The sequence below is a fragment of the Monodelphis domestica genome, chromosome 6 (genome assembly GCF_027887165.1).
Source record: "Monodelphis domestica isolate mMonDom1 chromosome 6, mMonDom1.pri, whole genome shotgun sequence".
NCBI classification, from domain to species: domain Eukaryota; kingdom Metazoa; phylum Chordata; class Mammalia; order Didelphimorphia; family Didelphidae; genus Monodelphis; species Monodelphis domestica.
This window is the reverse complement of record NC_077232.1, coordinates 231,583,804-231,609,182: the sequence shown is the minus strand read 5'-3', so window position 1 is coordinate 231,609,182 and position 25,379 is coordinate 231,583,804. Positions and strand designations below refer to the sequence as shown.

Genomic DNA, 25,379 nt, shown 5'->3' with positions numbered 1-25,379 from the left:
AGGGGCTCTCTTTTATCTCTCTTTGCATAGTGTCCTGGCACACGGTAGGAGCTTAGTAAATGATCGCTGGCTGACAAAGGCCAAATTATGGAAAGGAGAATGTGTATATAGACAAATAAACACATCCCTCTCCCCAGTATATGTATTTCTTACCGTGGTGAATTAAAGCCACTGTCCACAGTGATACTGCTACTGTCCATGCTGTCCAGCCGAGCAGAATGTGTCGCTCTCTGGCTGTTGCTATTCTCGGTTTCCTTTGGGGCGAGGAGAGTGAGGTTCTTTTCAAATTTTCTCTGTAGGTCTCTTTCTTTTTCCCTCTCTAGCAGCCACTGCATGGTCCCCACATCATCCCGATTCTTCTCCTCTTCTGTGTTCTTGTGTGCCCCTTCCTCGGAGTCGTCATCATCAGAGACATTGTAGTAGTCAAAGGAAGCTTCCTGGTTCCCACCAGCTTCCTGCTGTCGTTGGGAGAGGGGCACAGCTTGGCCCACCGAGGCTGCCAGGGACTGTTCAAGGATCTCACAACGGCCCGGCAAAGCATCCGGAGATGTCTGTGGGTGAGCTTTCAGGAGGGACACAGTAGGCTTGTGATAATTGTTCATGGACAGGGCACTATGGAGTGGTTTGAACAGCGTATCTTTGCTGAATATCTTATCCAGGCTGATCGACTCCGTGCTGTGGTGAGGGAGCAGGCGTCCATTGGCAAGCGAGTCCGTGGCCGGGCCAGAAATGGCTGCCAAGCCTCCCCCTGGCCCTTTGGGCGACTCCTCTTTGTGGACCACGGGTTCTCTGGTGGGGTGCGGGGGCTGCCTCTCAGAGGAGGAGAGTTTCTTCATCCCATCGGTCAAAGTCAGAGTGTCGGCATCATCTTTGTTCTTCCCCAAAGGTGATGGAGCAGTGAGGACTGTCTCGCTGGAGGTGTTACACTGAAAATAATCATCCATGGCAGTTTTGGTGGGACAGGCATTGAGTTCATTATAAGGTGGCAAACTCTCCGGAGGTTTGCTCTGTTCCGAAAGGCTACAAGAATTGGGGGCGTCAATGCTGCCACTGATGACTTCGGGGATACACACCTCTTTATAGCTTGTGGATGAAATGTGAGCCCTTGGGTGACTGACCGTCTGAGAAGGCCTTAGAGTACTATCATCAGTATAAGATTGACTAGGCGTCGTTGGATCATCTTGGCTACAACCTTCAGCTATGTCCTCGGTGGTCCCTAAAGAAACAGCACCAAGAGGGCCTTTGGAATTATCCATTGACCTGGATCTCTCCTTGGCTTTATTGGACCGTTCATTCCTGGACCTTCGATCCTGGGTATGGCTGTGACTTCGATGGACCTTCGAGTGAGAACTTCCCCGGGAAGGTTCAGGAAAAGGCATCTCGGTCCTCCTCTTGGCCAATTCGCCAGACACGTCCCATTCCGGCGTCATGGGAAAATGAGGCTCCAGCATGTTAGGGTGGCTGTGCGTGATGAAATGATCTCCTTTGTGTTCAACGATGAAGCAGCCTTCCCGCGGCGACCGAGTCAGAGGGTCGCCCAAGTCGTAGTCTCGGTCCGCCGTAATATCCAGATGAGAACCATCCGAAGGGTCTCCTCCTTTGGACCCCCGCGTCTTGCTGTGAGAACGAGTTTTCCCGTGCGTCTTCCGATGGTTCCTGCCCTTCTTGCTTCTCCCACTGTGGTGGGCAGATGACCCTGTTTTGCTCCTCTGAGCTTTTTCTTCATCAAGTTTCTTCATTAGTGCAGTATGCCTCATGACGTTTTCGACGGTCAGATCTGGGTTAATGCGCCTGATAATTTCCATTTCTACTTCTCTGGGGATTGTAGTGGGTGTCTCCTCATCCCTCAGAGGCCACTCCTCTGGGGGAAACTGTGCAGAAAAATTAGTTAATTGTTTTGTCTTGTCTTTCTTAAAACTTAGCCTAAACAACTTCAGCCCAAATTTTTTGGACTGCTTTTCACTGTCTTTAGGTTTTGAAAGTGTTTCTGTCTTATAAGAAAAATTTACAGTACTTTTACTTTTTTCAGTGGGTGGCAATTGGCATAGAGAAGGGGGACAGTCCTTGGCGGCTTTCCTCTGCAAAGTAGATGCATGCATGCTATGCATGTCTTCTCTACAACAATGGCAAGAGTCGCAGTGGTTTTTGGGTAATGTTCTGTCCCGGACACAGCCTGAGGTGGAGGGTGTAATGGTCCCTGGCTGTGGAGAGGTACACTGAGTCCTGTCAGGTATCCTCTCATCCAAATGATACCATTTACTATTAGTTCTTATGAGGGAAGGAGTAATAAAATAAGTCTGTGGGGTCACAATAAAATAGCCATCTGGAGTGGGGTAGATTTTCCTCTCGCGAACCAGCATGTTCAACGTGTGCCTCAGGATTTCTTGGCTTGGAGTTGGAACACCTGAAACCAAAGCAATACAAAGATGAGAATTGAGCAGCCACTCTTGCTGGCCCTTTCTCAAAGTTCTTCTACTGGCATCCATCCCTCCTCCTAAGTGTGTTTTGCAAATAGAGGAAAATAGGTTAAGGAGGAACCTCTACATAGCAACAGAATAGGAATGGGCCAAAAAATTCATCCAAAAGTGACTATCTAGCATGCACCTAAATATTTTTAATGTACTCTCAATATCTAGAATAATAATGTTAATTAAAAATACCAAGTAAGAAGCATGTTACATTATGGTCCTGATGCCAATGTTTACCTGTTCAGGAGGTAACTGTGTCTTTTTTCCAATGGACGGACAATATACAAGAAATGGAAATATGGTTCAATATTTTAAAGATACCATTTGCACACACACACACACACACACACACACACACACACACACACACACAGAGTCATTCAGAATGTTCTATCTGGAAAAGGACCTCAGGGATCATCTTTCCCTATATATACCTCCTCCCCATCACTAATCACCCAGCAATAGTGAATTCATTTCTCCCAATTCTCAGTCCAATCTTCCTTCTGGCTACACCTCATTATCCTTAACAACATCACTGTCTTTAAGAATTAGGGTTAACTAGTGGAATTGAGGAGGGAGGAGAGGAGGGAAAGAACGTGAATCATGTAACCATGGAAAAATTTTCTAAATTAATTAACAAAAAAAAAAGAATTAGGGTTAAGAAATCCTATCCCAGCACTCACTGCTGAGGTTGGCTAGAACCTCCTACAACAGTAGCATCAAACTCAGATAGAAATTAGGCCACTTAAGCCTATATAAGTAGCCCTTCTGGCCAAATACTAACTTGGAAAACCATGTATTAATATAATTCATGATCTGTCCTATTTTTATTTATTTTGTTAAATATTTCCAATTTTTAAAATCTGATTAGAGTTGCACTCAGGAATATTGGAGGCCTCATGTTTGTCATCTCAGTCCAAGTAAAATGAATATTAACTAAGCATCCACCATGTGCAAACACTCCTCATAGCCCATTGAGTTTTAGGATGCAGTGCAGGATAGAATAAGTAATAAAAAGTGCAATAAAATTTCAGAAAGCATTCACCAACCTTACAAGACATTTGACCATAGCATCAAACCTAGAAGTAGTACTTGGTAGTTATTAAATATCTGGATGTTCAGAGAAAGTTACCTTCTTCATACATAATGCTGATGGATAAAAATGATTAATAGAAAGCATTATTCCCTTGCTCAAAGACCTTCAAAAACATATCTTTTTTCAACCTTTCCTATCTTATTCCTTCTTAAAATCTCTCTCCCATACTCTGTTAATGAAACTACTTTTAAATTTTTGAATACTACCTGGCTTTCTAATCTCTATACCTTTGCTTCTTCAGATTCCTAAATTTAGGATATCCTCTCCACTTGCTAAAACTCATCTCATATTTCTTTTTCCCTAGCATTAATTGTATTTTCTTCTCACCCCCATCCTCCCCACTTCCTGTTCTAAGCAAAAAACCTTCATAAATAAATAAAAACATAAGTCAAGATAAAATTTTTGCTGACCATGCACCAAAATATTTCCCTGGTTCTGCATTTAAGTCTCTGGCAGAATAGTAACTAGCATGCTTCATCTTTTGACCTGTGGAACTGAGGATCAGCACTACACTAAACAGTACTTGAGTCTTTCAAAATTGTCATTCTTCATAAGGTTGCTGCCATCATACAAGCTATTTATCTAGTACTACTTACTTCACTCTACATCAGTTCATAGAAGTCTTCACAACTCCTCTGAAGCTCTCTCCATTTTGTTCCTTTTAAGTCTTAGTCTTAATGATAATATTCCATTACATTCATATACCAAAATCTGTTTTGTCATTCCCTAAGAAGTGAGCACCCCCTTAATCTCCAGGGGGTTTTGGTATTATAAAAAAAGAGTTGCTAAAATATTTTCATACATGAGGGTCCAGTTCCTTCTTTGATTAGTCTCTTTACAGGGATATACATAGTACAGATATGGCAGGGTCAAAGGGTATGTCCTTTGGTCTAATTCTGAATGGCAGCTAGGACCAATATAGAATTCCACCATCAGAAACTCTGGCAGACTGAGTTAGAGAATGTTGTTTTAGCTCAAAAACAATAGATTAACTATTAGAACAGAGATGACATAACATAGACCATGTACATCCAATCTCTGTAAATAATGCATAGTTTTCATTGTTTTGACTCTGTGTCCAAAGTGCCTAGCCCAGAGCCAGATTAAAAATAGGAATTTAGTACGTTGCTTTTGAATTGAACTAAATCCCAATTAGATTATAAGGCGATTCTTCTCTATTTTCATACTTTATCTAGTTAGAATTTGAATTTTCAATGCAATGATGTGTTTCACTGGCACTTCTATGATTTAAAAAATTGAAGAAAAATCAGGAAAAGAACTCTTTCCAGACACATATACAGATATAAATATAAAGGTAAGTACACAGAATGGCTATTACATGTTATTAAAACTTATATTCAATAATGGAAGATTTCTAAAATATGGGCTTAGCAAAATGAAAGGAAGGTGTCTATCTTTAAAAGGGCAGAATGTCTGGTTACTCAGTAAACTGAGGAGTGAAAAGTTTTTATACAGATAACTGGCATTTGATCCCATTATTTCTGGGGTCTTTAAGTGCATAAATCAAATAACTGATAAGATTCAACCCTTCCTACAAAATTTCTATTCATTTATCAATAGATAAAACACCTAACATTTGCCGATAGTCAAAAGTGTAGAGACAGCCAAAACAAAATGCCCCCAAACCTGATTCTTAGCACCCTTCTGCGCCTTTCCTGACTCTGCCATAATTATTGCAGAAGTAGGAAAGTACTCCCCCAAATTTTTTTGTTTCTTTTGTGAGTAGCCATGGCCAATTTTTTTAAATTGAATCATCACCTTAGTGAGGTAAGAGAGAATGTAAGTCCAGGGGTACCATGAAACTTTATTTCATGGGGCATCTGGTCAACATATATTGCAGTACTAGAAATAAATATCTCAAAATGAGACTACTATGAAAATAACTGTGGTTTATGTACCAACATCAGTTGTTATAGATAATAAACAGGTAAAGAAATTCTATAAAGAACTTGATAGGACCTTTCCAAGTTAAATTAACATATTCTGATACTTGGTGATTGTCATGCAAAAGCAGAAAAAGGTGAGGGCACAGAAAAATAGAGGGAAGAAGGCAAGAGAGAGAGGCCAGTGTTAAGATTACCCAGAAGTCCTATGCCTTCATATCTTGGATGCTTTCTTTGAGTAAACAAATGGCAAACATGGGACACAATGAGTACAAAATAACCCACAAAAAATAAAACAAGATATTTTGAAAGCAAAAGACTTGCATTTGACAATGGAGCTATTCCTGAATTAACTTTCTGCTCACAAGCAGACCATCAAATCATCAGACCTAAGATCAGAATGAGCAAAAAAAAAGCAAGAAAACGAAGTTCTGGTGTACAACTGAAACAACTTGATCCAGAACCATTTAAACAAGTAATTAGAAATCAAAATTGGAAACCTCGACCACAGAAATTGTATTGATATTGATTAAAATGATTTTTATATGTTAGTTTAACCAATGCAAACTAATTAACAAAACAAGGATACCAAAAGAGCCCAGAAAGTACCTTAGTCAATAAACATCTAACGTGTGCCAGATGGAGAAAGATGACTGCCAAAGGCAACACCAGGATAGAATATAAACTCGTTTGTAAAATCTGACAAAGAAGGATGATAGATCATGATGAGTAGGTTCATCTCATAAAGTAGAAACTGTAGACGGCAAAACTAGTTTAAGGAAATCTTGGCAAGGCATCCAACTAAGCAAAGTCATCCCAAGGGCATTTAAGGATGAAAATGGAAAGAGGTCAACAAACAGAAGACAAATGGATGAGATTTGTAAAAATCATTATCACAAACTGTTTTCTCCATCAAAGATAGCAGAACAATCCCAGATGTTCTGATAGAGGAAGCTAAAATGATATTAAAGGAAACAAAACTGGGGAATACAGATGAACTATCTCTATAGTCTTATATACATTCACATATATCGATATATTTGTATTTAAAGATGTAGATATGTTTATATAACTCATCAGTAGATGAGTTTATATATCACATGCAAGTAATATATACAAATATATGTGTACATATACACACACTTTTGTATATCTGGGAAACCATCTATGAAGAAAATGATAATTAAAACTCATAGGAGCAGATGAAGTCATCAAGAGAGTTAAATAAGGCAAGTGGGCATGGGACAGAACCTTATCTTATCCTAATCAATCTGTTCAACTTCATTTCCTACTATCCCCCAATACACACTTTCTGCTCCAAGCCAGAATGGTATTGTCAGGGGTGACTAGGCAGCACGGTGGATCTAATGCCAGGTCTAGGGACAGGAAGTCCCAGGTTCAAATTTGGCTTTAGATACTTTCCCAGCTGTGTGACCTGGGCAAGTCACTTACTTGCCTAGACCTTGCCACTCTTCTGCCTTAAAGCAGAAGGTATGGGTTTAAAAAAAAATATTGTCACTGTCTCCTAAGAAGACTATGCCTGCCTATGTCTAAGTCAATGTTTTCTCATTCATGTTCCTGAAATACAGGGAAATGCTCACCATTTCCAGAAAGTTAACAGACATAATTGTTTTGCACATGGGAGTTCAATCAAATGAGTTAACATAAGAAGGGGGCCTTGCAAACTTTAAAGTGCTATAAAAGTGCTAGCTATAATTATAATTAGTTTTATCTTAATCAGACTGTAAACTCCCTAAGGAATGATGTCTTATATTTCTTCTGCATCTCCTGTAATATTCAGTACAATTCTAGGCACTCAATGCCTATCTGTCTAAAAGTACTTGAATGTAAAAAGTGTCAGAGAATATAGCCAAAGCTCATATAGTCCTAACACAAAGTATTCTTTCATTGGGAGAAATCCATTTAATTATCACCAATAATTCATAAAGTCTGCCAAACACTGTGTAAAGGCTTCTCTAATGAATGTTTAAGTCATACAGTGATTATTATTAATGAGGCAGCATCACAAGCTTGATTAACACATGCATGATAAAAATCTTACTGAACCAAAGAGACATGCAGATGTCTAAGTCTCTGGACTAGCCAAAGAGCACACCGCCATTTTAACTTCACATTTATTTTGGCTTTTTAACATCTTTCTAGTAGGAGATTAGCCAAAATAGTTAAATTTGATGAAATTCTGTTCTGCAGTCAGGTGACAGAAGATGTGAGAGCATCCTCTATGGTATTCTTTCAAAATCTTCCCTTATTCAAGAATGTAAAAGGCTATACACGAATCTGATGTTGGGTTTTTCGCAAAGATTATCAAAGTACACATTTCCCTAAAATTCTAAAGTAGACTATATATGAATATAGTAGTATAATATAAATATGTTTTAATATACTATAAAATTATATATGTATACATATATATTTTTTCTCCCTAGTGGTAGATATAGCTACATATATTACCATAAGCTGAACCATGAAATCTGAGCTATTTTCCTGAATTAGCAGTTGGTAGGCCACACTGAATTTTTCTCCAATAGCATTTTTTTCTTATGCAGCACTTTCCCTTGCCTATAAAGGAATTAAAAATGTTTCAGATGCACTACATACACAGCATGCATTACTTGCATCCATTTAAATCCTAGTCTGGTGCTTCATTATGATGTGAATATGACCTTGGATTCATGAGAGCCAGGCCAGGATGCAAGGTCCAAGAGATCTTATATAAAGGTGGAAAAACTCTTAGTTTGCATTTAGTCAACAGATTATATTTGGGACCAGCCTATCTAAATGGGGAAAAGATTATATGATCAGAGGTTGGACACAAAGAAGGGGACTGTTGTGGCCACATCAATCTGTGGAATGGGAAAAAAAAAGCTAAAATGCTCCCCCAGTCCTGTGCAGGCTCCACAGTGATGGTAGCAGGGTGAAAGAGGAAAAGTGGATCTAAAAATTATACAGTTCACAGACTATTTACAAACATTAACTTTAGTGTTGGCATTCTCTATGTTTGACTTTTCTCCATCGCCAACAAGTTGATTCACTACTGGAGGGACTAAACCACATCAATACAGACATCCTGGCTGTAAATTAAACCAGAAGGCCTGAAGAAGTTATAGCTAAGTGGAAAGACAGCTCTCAGGTTCTCCTTGGAGAGGCAAATAAATGCGTTGGCAGGGGGTTGGTTTCATCCTGCGCCCAAAGGCAAAAATAAACATAATTTCATGAAATACTTAGTCATCTTAACTTACAGTCCTCACAAAAAGCATAAGCAAACAGACCACCATGAAGATAATTGCAGCTTATGTGCCAACATCCACTGAAGAAGATGAAGTATAAAAGACCTATTAAGAACTTGACAAAATCTTCTGAACTCTGCCAACATATACCTCAGCACTTAATGACATCCATGTGAAAGAGGGCACTAAGGAAGGTGGCAAAACCAATGCTAAAAAATAAAGGATAAGAATAAGAAACCAAAGGCTACTTGAGGACCATAATCAGGAATCTTACACTTCACATCATGACTCCTTCAAGGAAAGAGTTGGAAGATGGTCAATCAGGTGAGCACTAAGTGATGAAGTATATATAATAAAACTGACAATATTTTCAATTAAGAAAAACTAGTTTTAGACATAGCAGTTACTTCAGAATTAACTTTACTACATCAACTAGTTAGAATCAAGAATAGTATATCTGTCATATCTGTGAGAAAGGAAGGAATTTAAGACCAAGCAAGAGATAGAGAACAATGCAAAATGTAAAATGGGGTGGGGGCCTGGGGCAGCTGGGTAGCTCAGTGGATTCAGAGCCAAGCCTAGAGACAGGAGGTCCTAAGTTCAAATCTGACCTCAGACACTTCCCAGCTGTGTGACCTGGAGAAAGTCATTTAACCCCCATTGCCTAGCCCTTACCACTCTTGTGCCTTGGAACCAATATACAGTATTGATTTCAAGATAGAAGATAAGGTTTTAAAAAAATGTAAAATGAATGACTTTGATTATATCAAATTAAAAATATTTTGTACAAACAAAACCAATGCAACCAAAATTAGAAGGAAAGCAACAAACTGGGAGAACATTTTTATAACAAAACTCTCTGACAAAGCTTCTTATATGTTTGGGAAATTAAACCTAAGTCAAATTTATAAAAAAAATCAAGCCATTCCTCAATCAACAAATAGTAAAGGGACATGAATAGGCAGTTTTCACACAATGAAATCAAAACTATCAATAAGCACATGAAAAAGTGTTCTAAATCCCCCCTGATTAGAGAAATGCAAATTAAAACAACTCTGAGGTACCACCTTACACCTAGCAGTGTGGCCAATATGATAGCATATGAAAGTGATAAATGTTGGAGGGGATGTGGCAAAATTGGGAAACTAATACACTGCCAGTGAAGTTATGAATTAGTCCAATCATTCTGGAGTACAATTTGGAACTATGCCCATAGGGCTTTAAAAGAATGCCTACCCTTTTACCCAGCCATACCCTGTCGGGTTTATATCCCAAAGAGATAATAAGGAAAAAGACTTATACAAAAATATTTATAGCTGCACTCTTTGTGGTGGCAAAAGTTGGAAAATGAGGGGGTGTCCATTGATTGGGGAATGGCTGAATAAATTGTGGTATATGATGGAATATTCTTGTGCTAAAAGGAATAATGAACTGGAGGAATTCCAAGTCAACTGGAAAAACCTCCAGGAATTGATGCAGAGTGAAACAAGCAGAACCAGAACATGATACACAGAGACTCATATATTATGGCACGATCAAATATCTACCAGAGGCAATGCAATGACCCAGGAAAGTCCAGAGGAACTTAGGAAAAAGAATGCTATCCACATCCAAAGAAAGAATTGTGGGAACAGAAATGCAGAATAAAAACATGTGATCAATAACATAGTTTGATAGGGATATGATTAGGGTTTTGATGTTAAAAGATCACTCTACTGCAAATCTGAACATCATGGAAATAGATTTTGAATAATGATACAGGAATAACGCAGTGGAACTGCTTGTCAGCTTTGGGAGGGAGGAGGAAATCATGAATCATGTTAAACATGAAAAATATTATAAATTAAAAAAAATTTTTTAAAAGAACAAAGGCAACACACCATGTGACATAATTATAATAGTTCTAATCCAATCTGTTCATTCTTAAAAATGAGAAATACACAAAAGTAAAGGCATTAACAATAATCATCATCATTTTCTAGAAAAATATAATTCATGTAAAATAGTTTTCACAGTGAGGAGGCTGAAGGGGAGCAGGTATCTCCATTTCAAAAGTCCAATCATGAAAAACATCTCTCAACAGGTTATATTTGAAACCAAGCTAAATGGGCAAAGAGTTAAATGACCAGTTTGGAAATCAAGGAGGGATCTGAAGTGGCCACAGCAACCTATGGAATGAGAAAAAAAATGACAAAATGTATTCACCTTATATACATTGAATTTGCAAAGATAAAAAAGTAAAGTGACAATTGTTGGAAGGGCTATGGAAAAGCACGTACACTGATGTACTGTTAATGGAATTGTGAATTGGTCCAGCTTTTCTAGAAAGCAATTTGGAAATATGCTCCGAGGTAATACTCTTTCTTAGAAATATTACTATCTATAAACCCCAAAGAGATGCAAGACAGAGGAAAAGAACCCTCATAAACAAAAATATATGTAGCAGTTCTTTTTGTAGCAACAAAAAAAGCTAGAAGCTAAGGAGACATCTGTCTATTAGGGAATATTTAAACAAATTATGGTACATTAATATAATAGAATATTATCATGTCATAAAAATGTCAAAATAGACTGGACAGAAGAAAAAGCATTTGTTAAGTAGGCACTGTGCTAGTTTTAAGAAAACTGGATAGACCAGTAAGATTTGAGACAGACAGAAGTGAACGGTAGTACTAGGAGAACATTTTGTATAATACCAATACTGTAAAGAAGAATAACTTTAAAAGACTAGAGAATTCAATGCAACACCCAATATCCTTCCAGAGGACCAAAGACAAAACATGCTATCTACCTAGTAACATAATATGTGATAAGGAGAAAATAAAGGAGGAGACATAAATTTTTGGACATCGGTTAATGTTGGGTTCTTTTCACTTGACTATGCCTATCTTATTATGGTGCTTATTTTTATTCTTTTTCAACTAGCTAAATAAAAAATGTTCTAGAGGCTAGGGAGAGGTGAGCTCCCACAAACCTTGCCCCTAAGTATCATAACAGTTTTCCATCTTGGGTAGGCTTAATACCATTTGCTGGTTTGGTTAGCAACCCTGCAAAAATGTCTAGTTATCACTTTGCTTAAAAATGGATTAAAATATTATCTATACTCTGACATCTAGTTGGATGAGGAGTCATTTAAATTAGTCTATCATATTAATATTTTCATTTTGTATGAGTGTTGTAAAAATCATGATTTTGGAGGGAAGTGGAAGACAGGTACAACCTTTTAACTAAAAAGATTGAGACTTACTGTGATTCCTAGCAAAATTCTGAGACAGAGTATTATGGTTTATGAGCATTTCAGAAGTGTAACAGTGATGTCTAAGAGCCAAAATAGGTTTATAAAGAATGAATCATGTCAGAAACATTTCATTCCCTTTTGGGGGGGGCAGAGTTTTTAGACTGGGTCATATGAATCCATACACCTGGATTTCAGTAAGGCATTAGCAAAGTCTTTCATAATATATTTGTGAGCAAGGAGGATTGATAGTCTAGATCAATCACCAAGCACTTAAGTGGTTGTTATGTATCAGATACTAGATGATGGTGGTGAGCTGTGTTTGGAACTGACTGAAAGATCAAACGCCAAAAATAACAAGTCATAGTCAATATCAACTTGGAGGTTGGCCTCTACTGGATATGGGTTTGTGGTCCTATGTCATGCATTGTTTTTATTTTTGAATTTAAAGAGGCAAGATGAAGAGGAAAGAACATTGTTTTTGGATCGAGCAAACCTGACTGCAAACTCAGCATTTAAGACAATGAGGTGATATGACAACCCAAAAACATGATGATCTTTTATTCTATTAACAAAAGCAATGTTCATAGTATACTTCTCCTTAGAGAACATTTTGTTCAGGTCTGAACACCACATTTTAGGAAGTCCAAGAAAAAGAAGGGGTGGGATCATAAGCAAAGAAAGCAACTAGAATGGTCAGAGAACTGGAGCCTATATCCAGTATTGGATCATCAAAAGAACTAGAGAAGCTTAGCCAGAAGAAGAAGGGAATCTGAAAGGAAATTCAAATATGAAGAATTGTCACGTGAAAAGTTGAAAATTCTGTCCATATGGAAAATAGTGAAAATGGACATTTGAACAAATTTGTCAGTGAGGAAGTTATTAAGCTCAGACCAATTGGTATCCACAGCATGGCTGGATACTCCAAAAGATCTATTATTTTATCATTGTAGGTATTTTCATGGTGTAGACTGCAACCTTGTTCTATAGTTTTTTGTTCTTTGTAATTCTTATTTGTGTCTTCAAATTAATCTTCTAAAGAGACTCTAACCAACATGCTGAACTATCCTCTAAATTTCTTAGGTCCTATAGATCACATATTCATCGGTTTTCCTTTCTTGATTGATACATTCTATTTTTAGTAAAACTTGGCACATATTTCTTATCTGTAATATGCTTCAGCTTATCTAAACCTACCATTCACATATCCATCATCTTTTGGTAAACCACAAGTTCAATTCTTTGGGCTGGGTGATATCTTATGATTCACAGTTATATAATAATCAGCAGAAGAATTTTGGTAATCTTTGTTTCAGAGAAGCTAAAAAAACACTATGTAATTCTTCCAAATAAAATATCTCATTTTCTTCCTTATATTTATGTTAGGTATCAATGTGACAAAGCAGCCAAAACAATTCTGCGCCATGTTAGGCCAAGTTAACAAAAGCATGGTATCCATACCATGGAAAGTGTTTGCACTACCCTTCTCTGGTTAAACCACATCTGGTGTAATGTATTCAATTTTGGGTTCCATTTTGTAAGAAAGACATTTGAAAAAATGAAGAATATACAAGATGAAGGTGACCACAGTGGTAAGGAGACTGGGAAACATATAGAATTAGTTGAGAAATCTAGTGAAATGTAACTTGGAAAGATACTTAAGGGCGGCAGTCAGGGTATATGGGCATTAGAAGACAAAATTCCATCAATTATGCAAGAATATTGAAGAGAGGTAATATGGCAGACTTTTCTGATTCTTTCACTGAGTATGCACTTCCCTCCTCTCAACTTCAAATGAAAAATTGTTCTTCCCTACCTGGATCCTTATGCAACCTTTGAGCCTTCCCAATTCCATTACCTTGTACTCTCTAAGCCTACAGGAAGTTGCTTTCACTTATATTTTGTCTCATGTGATGAATGGTCCCTTGAAGCTGAAACCATATTTTTGTTACTAAGTTTTCCCCTTCATATAAAAATTGCCTCTCTTCCACATACACCCTCAAAGCTCTTCAGCAGGTACCTGTTTCTCCACTTTCTTATTCCATGACTATTTCCCTCTAGATTAATTTGCTTTCTTATGCAGGTCCCGCATTACAGAATTGTCTATGACTCTCCAGTATTGATTGATTTCATTTTATAAACACACTGTAGGCCAATGGACACTGAATAGTCTTTTTTCAACTAGCTTTTAGCTAGAGATAAAACCATTTGCCCATTGTAGGATCTTAAATTATTTGTGGGGTGGGGAGTTAGATTTTTGAAAAATTATTTTTATAATAACTACATGGCCTATAGAGTAGAAATAAATTCTACATACACAAACACAAAAATTGGGCGAGGACATTCTATACATGAGACAACAAATGCTCAGTTAGAGGGGTACACTGGTACTCTTCTCTTCCAAAACAATACGCATTTTCCAACAGAGCTGATAAAAAGACACAAAGGAGGAAGTACTCAGAGTGAAGCAACTATTCATCTACCTAAGTGACAATCAGGCTTCTGACTTCTACTGGAACTGTTTGTCCCAAATTTTATAGTGCTTCCCTACCAACCAAATAGTATGGGCTCTTCTCCATCCTCATTCTTCTTGACCTCTCTGCTGGATCTGACACCTCCTGATCAAATTCTTCTCTCTCAGATTTTTTAGACACTACTCTCTCCTGATTCTTCTCCTACCCATTGCTCTCTTCTGCTGTATCTTCCATGCTCAATGACTGTGGCCATCTAAGTGTTCTCTTTTCTTTCTAAATTCTTACGAGGAGATCCCTTCAGCTCCTATGAGTTCAATTATCATCTCCAGATCTATTTTACCAGCCCAAATTTCTCTCCTGAGCTCTAGTCCTGTGCAACTAAGCATCTCAAACACATGTCCAAAACAAAACTCATTATCTTTCTTTCCAATCTCTTCCTTCTTCTCAATTTCTGTATTGCTGTCAAGGGCACCACTGTCTTTCCTCTCACCCAGGCCTGCAATTTTGACATCCTTCTTGATTTCTCTCTTACTCACCTTTCATATCCAGGTCATTATTGAATTTAGTAAATTTTTTTCTCTACAACATGTCCGCTTCACTCATATACCACCAAGTGAATTCCTTGAGATTGCATTCTAATTGGTCTATTTGACTGAAGTCTCTCTCCCCACTTTAATCAATCTTCTACTTGGCTGATTTTTCCTAATGCATAGAAGTCTAACTCTTTCATTACTCTTCTCAATAAATTAAAAAATTATCTTCAGGATCAAATACAAAATTCTCTATATGGGTTTTTAAAGCCCTTTCCAATTTTCTTAAATTCTACTCTTCTCCACAAATCCTTTGTTCCAGTCATACTGACCACCTTGCTGTTTGTCCCATATGACATTCCATCTCCTGTAGATGGTATCTGCATACTGCTGTGCTCTTCACATCTGGAATCCTCTTTAATAATCTCAAATTCTTAGAATCTCTGGTTTCCTTTAAATCTCAGCCCAAGGGGAAACTAGATGGCTCTCAGTGGATAGAGAGCCAGGTCCAGATCCTGAAGGTCCCAGGTTCAAGTCTGACCTCAGATATTTCCTAGCTGTGTGATTCTGGGCAAGTCACAACCCCAAGGTAAGGGTTAAAAAAAACTCAGCTCAAGTACCACCTCCATGATACCTTTTCCTAATTTCCCCAATTACTTAGTGCCATCATCTCCAAGGTCATCTTCCATCTAATCTGTCTTTATTATCTTGTATATAAATCCCTTAGGAGGAAGAAATGTTTTTATTTTTTTCTTTGAACCTTCTGCATTTATCACATTGCCTGGCACATAATTAGTATATTCAATGCTCATTGATTGACAACTTTTTGTCCACAAAGAAAACAGAAATTAACTTTTACATACCAAAGTGATTTTTCACAGATTTCACTCTAAATCATTGTTGAAAAGAAGCACAGTCTCCTGACTTTTGGTGCACTGGTCAATGCTTTCATCTGCACCCTCAGACTTCTGGATTTAGAAAACACTTAAGTAGTCATCTAGGCCAACCCATCCCCTTGTTAAGTGTGTCTGACAAGAGGCCACCTAGACTCTACTTGAGAGCCTCTAATGAAAGAGAGTCCCTCATCTTCATAAAAGTTGACTTGGGATGTTTCTTTTTCTGATATAAAAATAGATTTGCTTCTTTGTGACTTCCAGCCTTTGCTTCTGGCACCAATGAGAACAATTTTATTCCCTCTTTCACAAGATGGCCCTTCAAACTCTCAAAGTCACATTTCCCAAGTCTTCTCTTTTCTAGGCTAAACAAACCTAGTTCCTTCAATTGATCCTTCTAGGACACAGCTTCAAAGCCCTTTTTACCATCCTGTTTGTTCTCCTCTGGGCACGATCCAGCTCATCAAGGTCCTTATAGAACTGCCCATACCTTGCCAATTACTACTCATATGACCACTGACAAAGTCACTTTCTCGAAGTCACAGTTTCCTTAATTATAATAATATAATTACTATAAATAATATAATATAGTTATATAAAATAACTATTATAATTATGATCATATAACAATAGCACCTACCTCTTAGTTGTTGTGGGAATCAAATGAGATAATATGAATAAAGTGATTTATAAACCTAAAAGCAATAAATAAATCTGAACTGATATTATGCAGTTTCTTGTGAAGTCATGTTTAAAAAAACCTCAAATTACGAGTTCTCAGGGTGACTGTTAGTAGTGGGCATCAAAACTAAAACTGCAGCAGAGAGGCTCTTTGTCAGGGCATCACATTTATTCAAGAGAGCCAGTGTTTAAGATCTTGCCTAGGTTTCAATTAAAAAGGCAAAGTTTATCTGGGGGTTAGTTTTTAAAAAATTATTGTTCAGTCATTTTCAGTTGTGTCCAATTCTTTGTGATCCCATTTGGAGTTTTCTTGGCAAGATACTGGAGTGGTTTGCCATTTCCTTCTCCAGCTCATTTTACAGATGAAGAAACTGAGGCCAATAGTATGGTCTTTCTTCTACACTTTAAACATATTCTTAAGCCAAATATAGTATAACAGGGTAAGAGAACAAAATAGAATATTGTTTCCTTTGGCTGGAATCAATGTATCTCTTAATGGCCGCCACAATCTAACTTTTTGTATTTGTTGAATCATAATGCTTGATTCATGTTGAGTTTGCAGTCCATTCAAATTCAAAGTTCAATTTCAGAGAAACTTGTTCAATTATTCTTTCCCTTCACCTTGTACTTGGGAAGCTGAACCCAAGTGTAAGCCTTTACACTTATCCCGAATGTTCCACTAGGAATATTTCACACCAAGCCCTAAAGCATGCTTGTGAAAGAAGTCTAGCTTTGTTTTTTCCTTCTCTCCTGTAGATCCTTCCCCTAGACAAAAGCTTAAGGATTTGGGGGTCAAAATTGCCCCTCTACTTACCCACCCCCTTCACTGATCCTCAAAGCCAAAAAATATGCCAATAGTATCATTTCAGATAGTACAGGAACCTAGCAAAATTACATACTGCTTTAGGGCACCTAGGTGGCATGGTGAGCAGAATACCAGCCCTGAAGTCAGTAAGACTCCTCTCTTCTGAGTTCAGATCTGGCCAGACACTTATTAGGTGTGTGTCCCTGAACAAGACATTTCACCCTGTTTGTCTCAGCTTCCTCACCTGTAAAATGAGCTGGAGAAGGAAATGGTGAGCCACTCCAGGATCTGCCAAGAAAACCCCAAATGAGGTCACGAAGAGTTGGACATGACTGAAAACAACTGAACAACCACCATGACTGTCCCAGACACACACATTCATTTAAAAAGCAGAAGACTGGATCATCAGATGGGGAAGTTCCACATCTCAGAAGTCCTTTTATGTTCTCTACGTACAACCTTTGGTTACTCAAGGAAAAGTAACTAAGTTTTAAAACTGTAATGATGATAAGCGTCACATAGAGTTACCCTTCCTAAGTGATGTCTTTTGGACTTCAGTCTCATAAATGATGAAGCAGCAGACTACTTTAGGGGGACAAAACACAGCCCAATTTCAACTTTTCCCCTCAACTCCCTCAAAAGTATACTAATGGTAACATTAATTAGAAATTGCTAAAGCAACTTAAATCACTCTCCAAACTGGATGAATGGATGAGGGTCATTCAGAGCCAACAAACACGTGGGCTTTTGTCTACCCTTTAAACATATTCTTATGCCCCTTAAGCCAATGATACTGAAAAAAAAAACTGTTTAAAGTACTAAAACCTGTCAAGTCATTTCATCCCAAACAATAAGCAGAAGCTCTCTTCATAAACTAGAAAGCTTCAGGAGAAGATGGATGAAAACATGGGATGGGGTGGGAGGTAAATTCTAAAATATTTTTTTTATATCAAATGCAAAACTTTAGTAGTGTTCCAAAAATAGAGGTCAGGCTTTCACAAATACTTGCCTGTGAGTTTCCAAATTAAGAAAGGGGGTGCAGTTTCTTTACTCCCAGTTTTGTCAGACCCTCAAAAAATGTTTTAACTTGATATTTAGAAACAACATACAAAAATCCAGTCCTTCTATTTGGGGAATTGCTATACATGTTTGAGAAATAAATTAAGTGGTATTATTATATTTTCTAAAGTCTGGCACAACAGTTAATGTATAAAGAAAAGGAATACTTTCATTAGTTCATTGAATTAAGGTTTAACCTACAGAGTCATTGCTGCTATGGGATGTTATAAATAATTAGCATTCTGCATATTGCAGGAGGCTGTGGCCCAGAATTAGGTCTAGAGAGCAATTCTAAATGGCAGCAGTCAACGCCACACATTTGAGAAAGGGTTATTTTTCTCTTAGCCAGACAACTGTGGCCTTGGGATATATATTCAATTTGCCATAAAACCTAGCCAGACATTGTTGCTGTTGTATGTAAGTCTAAGCAACCCACTTCTTTCTGTACTGTTTTAACTTACTTAAATCATTACCGGCTGTTTGGCAATGACTAATCATTCACTATTATCCACTGGTTCTGATCTACCTCTTCTCTCCATTTGCATAAAGGAAGATATTCAAATGAATTCTACAACATCATATAATGGCAACACGGTGGGGTGAGTGGAGACAACTCCACTGTAGATTAGAAAGAGTATACAATGTGGTGAGTCCTAAGTCCTAGGTTAGAATTCTGATTTTCTTGGTTAATGATTATGAAACTTTAGCCAAGTCAGTTATACTCTAGGCCTCACTTTCCTCACCTTTAAAATTGAGGAGGATGAATATGATAACCTCAAATGTTCCTTTTTTCCAACCCTATGATCTTATGAACACCAGACTTGGGCAATAAGAAGTCCTAGATCTCAATTTCACCTCAGCCAATGACTAGTTGTGTGACCATTGACTTTAAGCTTTAGTATCCTCAATTTTAACATAATAATGTAATTAGCACATCAAATAAATATATCTTAATTAAATATAATGATTATCATATAATAATAATAGTGCCTACCTCTCAGTGTTGTTGTGGAAATCAAATGAGATAATGTGTATAAAGTGATTTGTCAATCTAAAAGCAATAAATAAATCTGAACTGATATTATGCAGTTTCTTGTGAAGTTATGTTAAAAAGCATGTATAACCCAGTAGAATTGCTTGGTGGCTCTGGGAGGGGGGAAGGAAGAAGGGAGGGAGAGAAAATGAATCATATGACCATGGAAAAATATTTAAAAATTTAAAAAATTTAAGTTATATTTTAAAAAAATAAACCACAAGCTCTTGGGGTGATTGGTTATTAGTGTGTATAAAAGTAAAAAGCAGCAAGGGAGACTCTTGTCTGGGCATCATGCTTACTCGAGAGATCAAACAGCATTTAAGTTCTTACCTAGGTTTCAATTAAAAAGGCAAAGTTTATCTGGGAGTTAGTTTTTGAAAACTGTTGTTCCATCATTTTCAGTCATGTCAAACTCTTTGTGACCCCATTTGGGTTCTTCTCAGCAAAGGTAATGGAATGGTTTGCTATTTCTTTCTCCAGCTCATTTTACTGACAAGAAAACTGAGGCCAACAGAATCAAGTGACTAGCCCAGGATGACACAGCTAGTAAATGTCTAAGATGGGATTTGATCATTCTGCTGGAGTGTCCTTTGTGTTCCTCCTTCCCCCTCTACCCTGTTCTTCCTCTCTCCCCTCCACTCTCAGATCCTCCTGATGTGAGAATCAAGGTATTGAAGGAAGGAAGCTAAGGTATCCCAACATCAAGAGTGAACCAAACTGAATAAGCCCCTCCACATGAAAAGGCATATAAACTGAAGATTGCAGAGGTTTTCGAATGCTTTTGTTCATGTTAATTTTTCTGCTATGTACACTGCTAAATATTGGTGATAATGAAGATAATAATAATAAGAGAGAGGAAAAACTCTTTGAAGAAGAAATGTGGAAGTGCAATTAGAAGTTTCAATACTCTAAAATCTCTTCTAAGTAGGAACTAGGAAATATCAGTTCATATTTGATATTGAGTCCTCTGTGAGCAGGAATCATGTCTTATCTTTTCCCACAAATAAATGGCTTTGGGCAATTGACTGTGAATTATGTTGAATGAACGTGTGTTAAATTTCAGCCTAAGAAAGAGTTAAAGTCAAGAACCCTACCCCTTAGTTTGGAGATATCTCAGGGAGGGCAGAGGAAGTTGGGCACTCAGCCAGTCACTTGCTGTGTGATTACACACAATCTTAAGCTCCCTTGGCCTCAGTTTCTTCAATTGTACAGAGGGCGTACAAATGTCATCTGCCTCACAAGACTGATAGTGTAAGGATAGAATAAGATAATGTGTCTATATATAAAAGGCATAGCAGCTATAAAGCATTATAGAAATGATGGTTTTTTATCATATTTGGTTAGCCCAAAAGTGGTCAAAAATAATAATCATTTCAAATGGAGGTAGCTAGGTCCTAGGTAGCTAGGAGGGTCAGTGGATTGAGAACCAGACCTAGAGATGGGAGAGCCTGGGTTCAAACCTAGGCTCAAACACTTCTTAGCTTTTGACCCTGGGCAAGTCACTTGACCCCCATTGCCTAACCCTTACCACTCTTCTGCCTTGGAGCCAATACATAGTATTGCTTTCAAGACGGAAGGTAAGGGTTTTAAAAATAATGAATAATTATTATTATTTCCAACAAAATAATAGCCTTCTCTGATTTAAAAGTAAAACAAATATATTTCATTCAGTGTATTTTAACATGTCCAAAAGTGGAACTTTTATAGTCACCTAAGTTGCAATCCTAGATGCACATTTGAGTCTTCCTTCAGTTTGAGTCTTCCTTCACCCATCATGAAATCTGTACGTCTCTTAACCATGCCTCCTTTCAGGCCTCCCCTCTGAACTACTGAAAGTCTCCCATAATTGGTGCTCTTGCTTCGAGTTATACCCCATTCCAAGATGACCCCAATACAATTTCCAAAAGAACTTCCTGGTCAAGAAACTTTAGTGGCTCCCTGAATTCACCAGGATAAACTGCAAGTTCCTCAGCCTGGCATTTCAGCGCTTCCCAAACAATGCAGACTTCTTTTTTAATACTCATCCTTCTTCTTCCCTCTCACTTTCCCACCCTAACTAGACTACTCCTTATTCATTGGACCAGGAGCCCATCTTATATCTCTGTGCTTGTTGGTATGCCCTGCTTATCTGGAATGCGATTTAATCCCTTAACATCTTTCACCTACTTCAAGACTCAACTCTGATTCTATCTCCTATAGAAATCCTTTTTTAATGCTTCTAGCTATTAAAATGTTATCTTGTGGATAGAATGAACACCTCACTCCTTATCTCCATCAGCCCAGAAGCTCCTTGAGGACAGGAGCTATTTCTCCTTTGCTCATCATAACTCCAGAACTTAGCACAATGCCTTTCACAAAGTAGGAACATTAAGTTAAATTTTGTAGGGGAGAAAGTAGCTAGAAGAATCCTGAAATCAAACCATGCTAAAAGATGAAAAATCAGGTGGGGGTAGAGGGGGAGCAGCTAGGTGCCTCAGTGAATTGAAAGCCAAGCCCAGAGAAAAAAGATCCTGGTTCAAACTGGTCTCAAACACTTCTTATCTATATGGCCCAGGGTAAGTCACTTAACCTCCATTGCTTAGCCTTTACCATTCTTCTACCTTAGAACAATGCCCAGTGTTAATTCCAAGACAGAAGGCAAGGGATTCTTTTCTTTTTTTCTTTTTGAAAATTTTATTTAGTCAATTTAGAATTTTTTCCTTGGTTACAAGAATCATGTTCTTTCCCTCCCCAACCCCACCCCTTCCATAGCCTACGTGCAATTCCACTGGGTTTTACGTGTGTCATTGATCAAGATCTATTTCCATATAATTGATATTTGCACTAGGGTGATTGTTTAGAGTGTACATCCCCAATCATATCCCCATGGACCAATGTGATCAATCATGTTTTTCTTCAGTGTTTCTGCTCCCACAGTTTTCCCTCTGAATGTGGATAATGTTCTTTCTCATAGATCACTCCAAGTTGTTCAGAATTACTGCATTGCTACTAATAGACAAGTCCATTACATTAGATTGTGCCACAGTGTATCAGTCTCTGTGTACAATGTTCTCCTGGTTCTGCTCCTTTCTCTCAGCGTCAATTCCTGGAGGTTGTTCCAGTCCCCATGGAATTCCTCCACTTTATTATTCCTTTGATCACAATAGTATTCCATCACCAACATATACCACAATTTGTTCAGCCATTCCCCAACTGGAGGGCATCCTCTCATTTTCTAATTTTTTGCCACCGCAAAGAGTGCAGCTATGAATATTCTCATACAAGGGTTTCTTTTTAAAAAGTCATTGGTCGATTCCTTGGTATCTATGCATGAAAGGTGATAAATTTGTCAACAAGCATTTATTAAGTGCCTGACAGGTAGGTGGGGCAGTAGATGGAGTGTTAGACCAGGAGTCAGGAAGACCTAGCTTCAGACACTAGCTATATGACTGAGCAAGTCACTTAACCTCTGTTAGCCTGACTTTCTTCAATTGTCAGACGGAGATCATAAAGCACCTACTACCTCCCAGGATTGTTGTAAGCATAAAACGAGATGGTATTTGTAAAGTGCTTGGCACAATGGCAGGCACAAAGGAAGCATTCCCTCCCTTCCTTTCTGACACTAAGAATATGAAGTCAAATATCTAACAGATTTGGTCCCAAGGAGTTTGCATTATTAGATATATATTGAACATTTGAGTTGAGACTTGAAGGAAACTAGAGATTCCAGGAGAGAGGTATGAGTAGGGAGAGCATTCCAGGCAAGGGGGTATAACCACTGCAAATGGACAGAGACTAGAAATTCTGTACAAGGAATAGCAAGTAGACCAGTGTGGCTGGAGGGCTGTAATGTATAAGACATCTGGAAAGGAAAGAAAGACCCAAGATGGGAAGAACTTGGAATATCAAGTAAAGGTTAGAAGGAGATTACTTTCTGGCTGCTTTTGGGAAAAGTCATTTTAACAAGTATGTGGAAGATACTTGGATACTGGAGGGAAGAGAGACTTGAGGCCTGAAGACCAACTGCGCGACAGTCCAAGCAAGAGGTGAGATTTATAGTTGCCATGCAGTGATTGTTTAAGTAATTCATGAACAAAAACTACAGGTCAAATTGGAAAATGAAGATTTCCTGGAATTTTATTCTTTTTAAAAATTAAATCTCAACTAACTAACTCTCAAGTTTGTAAAGACCAAATTAAGCAATAAAGGGAAATTGATAGGCATATATATATATATATATATATATATATATATATATATATATATATATATTTAGTCTAGACATAGCTTGCTTTTGGAACTTAGAACCTTAGGAACTAAGAGTTTTCATTTACTTCCTCTGAAGTCACTAAAATCAGGAATCTACACAAGAAATTAAAGTAGCACACTAGTTTGTAAAAACTTGAATACTTGCTTTTTCTGCTAGAATCCTTGCATGGGTTATAGTTATAACTTAATGTTTTTGCTTAAGTGCAATTTTAATAGTGACAATTGGGTTGAATGTGGTAGGTTATTTATTTATTTTTTAGTGCTAGGGGTCCTTTTATTCCAGTCACTTTGGATAAGAGTCTGTTGCTTTTCTGTAGGCAAATCATGTGATAAAGGCTCCATTAGTACTTCTCTTACCTGGAAAGCAAGTGGTCAGGTGTTCCATCAGTGCTTCTGGTGTGACAGGTTTTCTTGCAGAATTCATCGCTGAGATGGCCAAGCAAAGGATTTCCCCAAGTGGAATAAACTGAGATTGACTAATGGGAGACATGCTGATTGGAGAGACATCACCTGTGGGAAAACCAGAGATATTTTATAAACAAGTGTTCCAGCCATTAAAAGAAATACAATTATTTTCATTCTCTCTCTCTCTCTCGCTCTCTCTCTCTCTCACCATAGGTGCAATAAAGTAGTATAAGAATGAATCCAATAAAATTAATCTATTATTTACACAGTTCCCCAAGTACTGGGGACACAAAAACAAGAAATAACCCCAAGATGATATAATACAGTCCAAAAGAAGAGATGGAGGTATATAACCAAGATTGTTATGCCCAGAATTCATGTTAAAAAAAAGATATTAACACACAGTTAAGACTCCTCTTGCCTTGCTAAGTAAAGTAAGAGTTTTTGACAAAGCAGTTATTGGTTCTCCACTTTTAGGGGGTCACTGTTCTGTTTAAACAGTTTGGCAGAGCCAACACACCCCTTTTTTGAATAATAATTTTCAAAAGAATAAAATCATATATCGATATATATGATAAAGGAAGCCAATTACATTAAAAAACAGTTTTAAACAAGTTCATAGGGCAGCTAGGTGGCTCAATGGATAGAAAGCCAAGCCTGAAGATGGGAGATACTGTGATCAGATCTGGCCTCAGATACTTCCTAGATATGTGACCCTAGGCTAGTCACTTAACCCCAATTGTTGCTCTTCTATCTTGGAGCAGATACTTACTATCCGTTCTAAGACAAAAGGTAAGGGTTTAAAACAAAACAAAACAAAAACAAGTTCCCCCACACCAGGTCAAGCATTCCTGGGCCTTAAGCCAATTTATGATACAATTTAACAATATAATATGAGTCATGGCACAGCCATACAAAATAATTCTGACCTCATAGTGCAGAAATGTAAATGAATATAGGGTATTCTATGTAAGCTCAAAGATATCTCCGTGTTGCTCTAAAATACATTTTACTTTTGTCTAACAGAATTTGTTATCTTTTATCCCGACCCTCCCTCATCCCCAGGTTGCGGGACCAGCACATTTGCCATACTCTAAGTAACCCAGTCTTGCTTCCTCATTTTCATCCTTGTGTCTTCTCTTCTACTCATCCCACCTAAGCAATATGTTACTACATCTTCTTTTTCTCTTCATCTCTCCTCCTTCATGGTACTCATGTACACAGCATTACAATCTAAGGAATTCCGGTGTCTTTTTAAAAAATAAAATACTGTATATACTTATTAAAAAAATCCCTC

General features: G+C 37.7%; 1 protein-coding gene across 17 annotated transcripts in view; it reads right to left on the bottom strand.

Moving 5' to 3' along the window:
- Positions 1 to 25,379, bottom strand: part of STOX2 (storkhead box 2) — a 314,602-nt gene that overhangs the window by 19,478 nt on the left and 269,745 nt on the right. For all 17 annotated transcript variants that reach the window (XM_056802946.1, XM_056802945.1, XM_056802947.1 and 14 more), the window contains 2 exons: positions 24,035 to 24,187; positions 154 to 2,404 (listed from right to left, as the gene is read on the bottom strand). In XM_056802946.1, the coding sequence (XP_056658924.1) occupies positions 154 to 2,404; positions 24,035 to 24,187 (2,404 nt within the window). The remainder of the gene's footprint in view (positions 1 to 153; positions 2,405 to 24,034; positions 24,188 to 25,379) is intronic.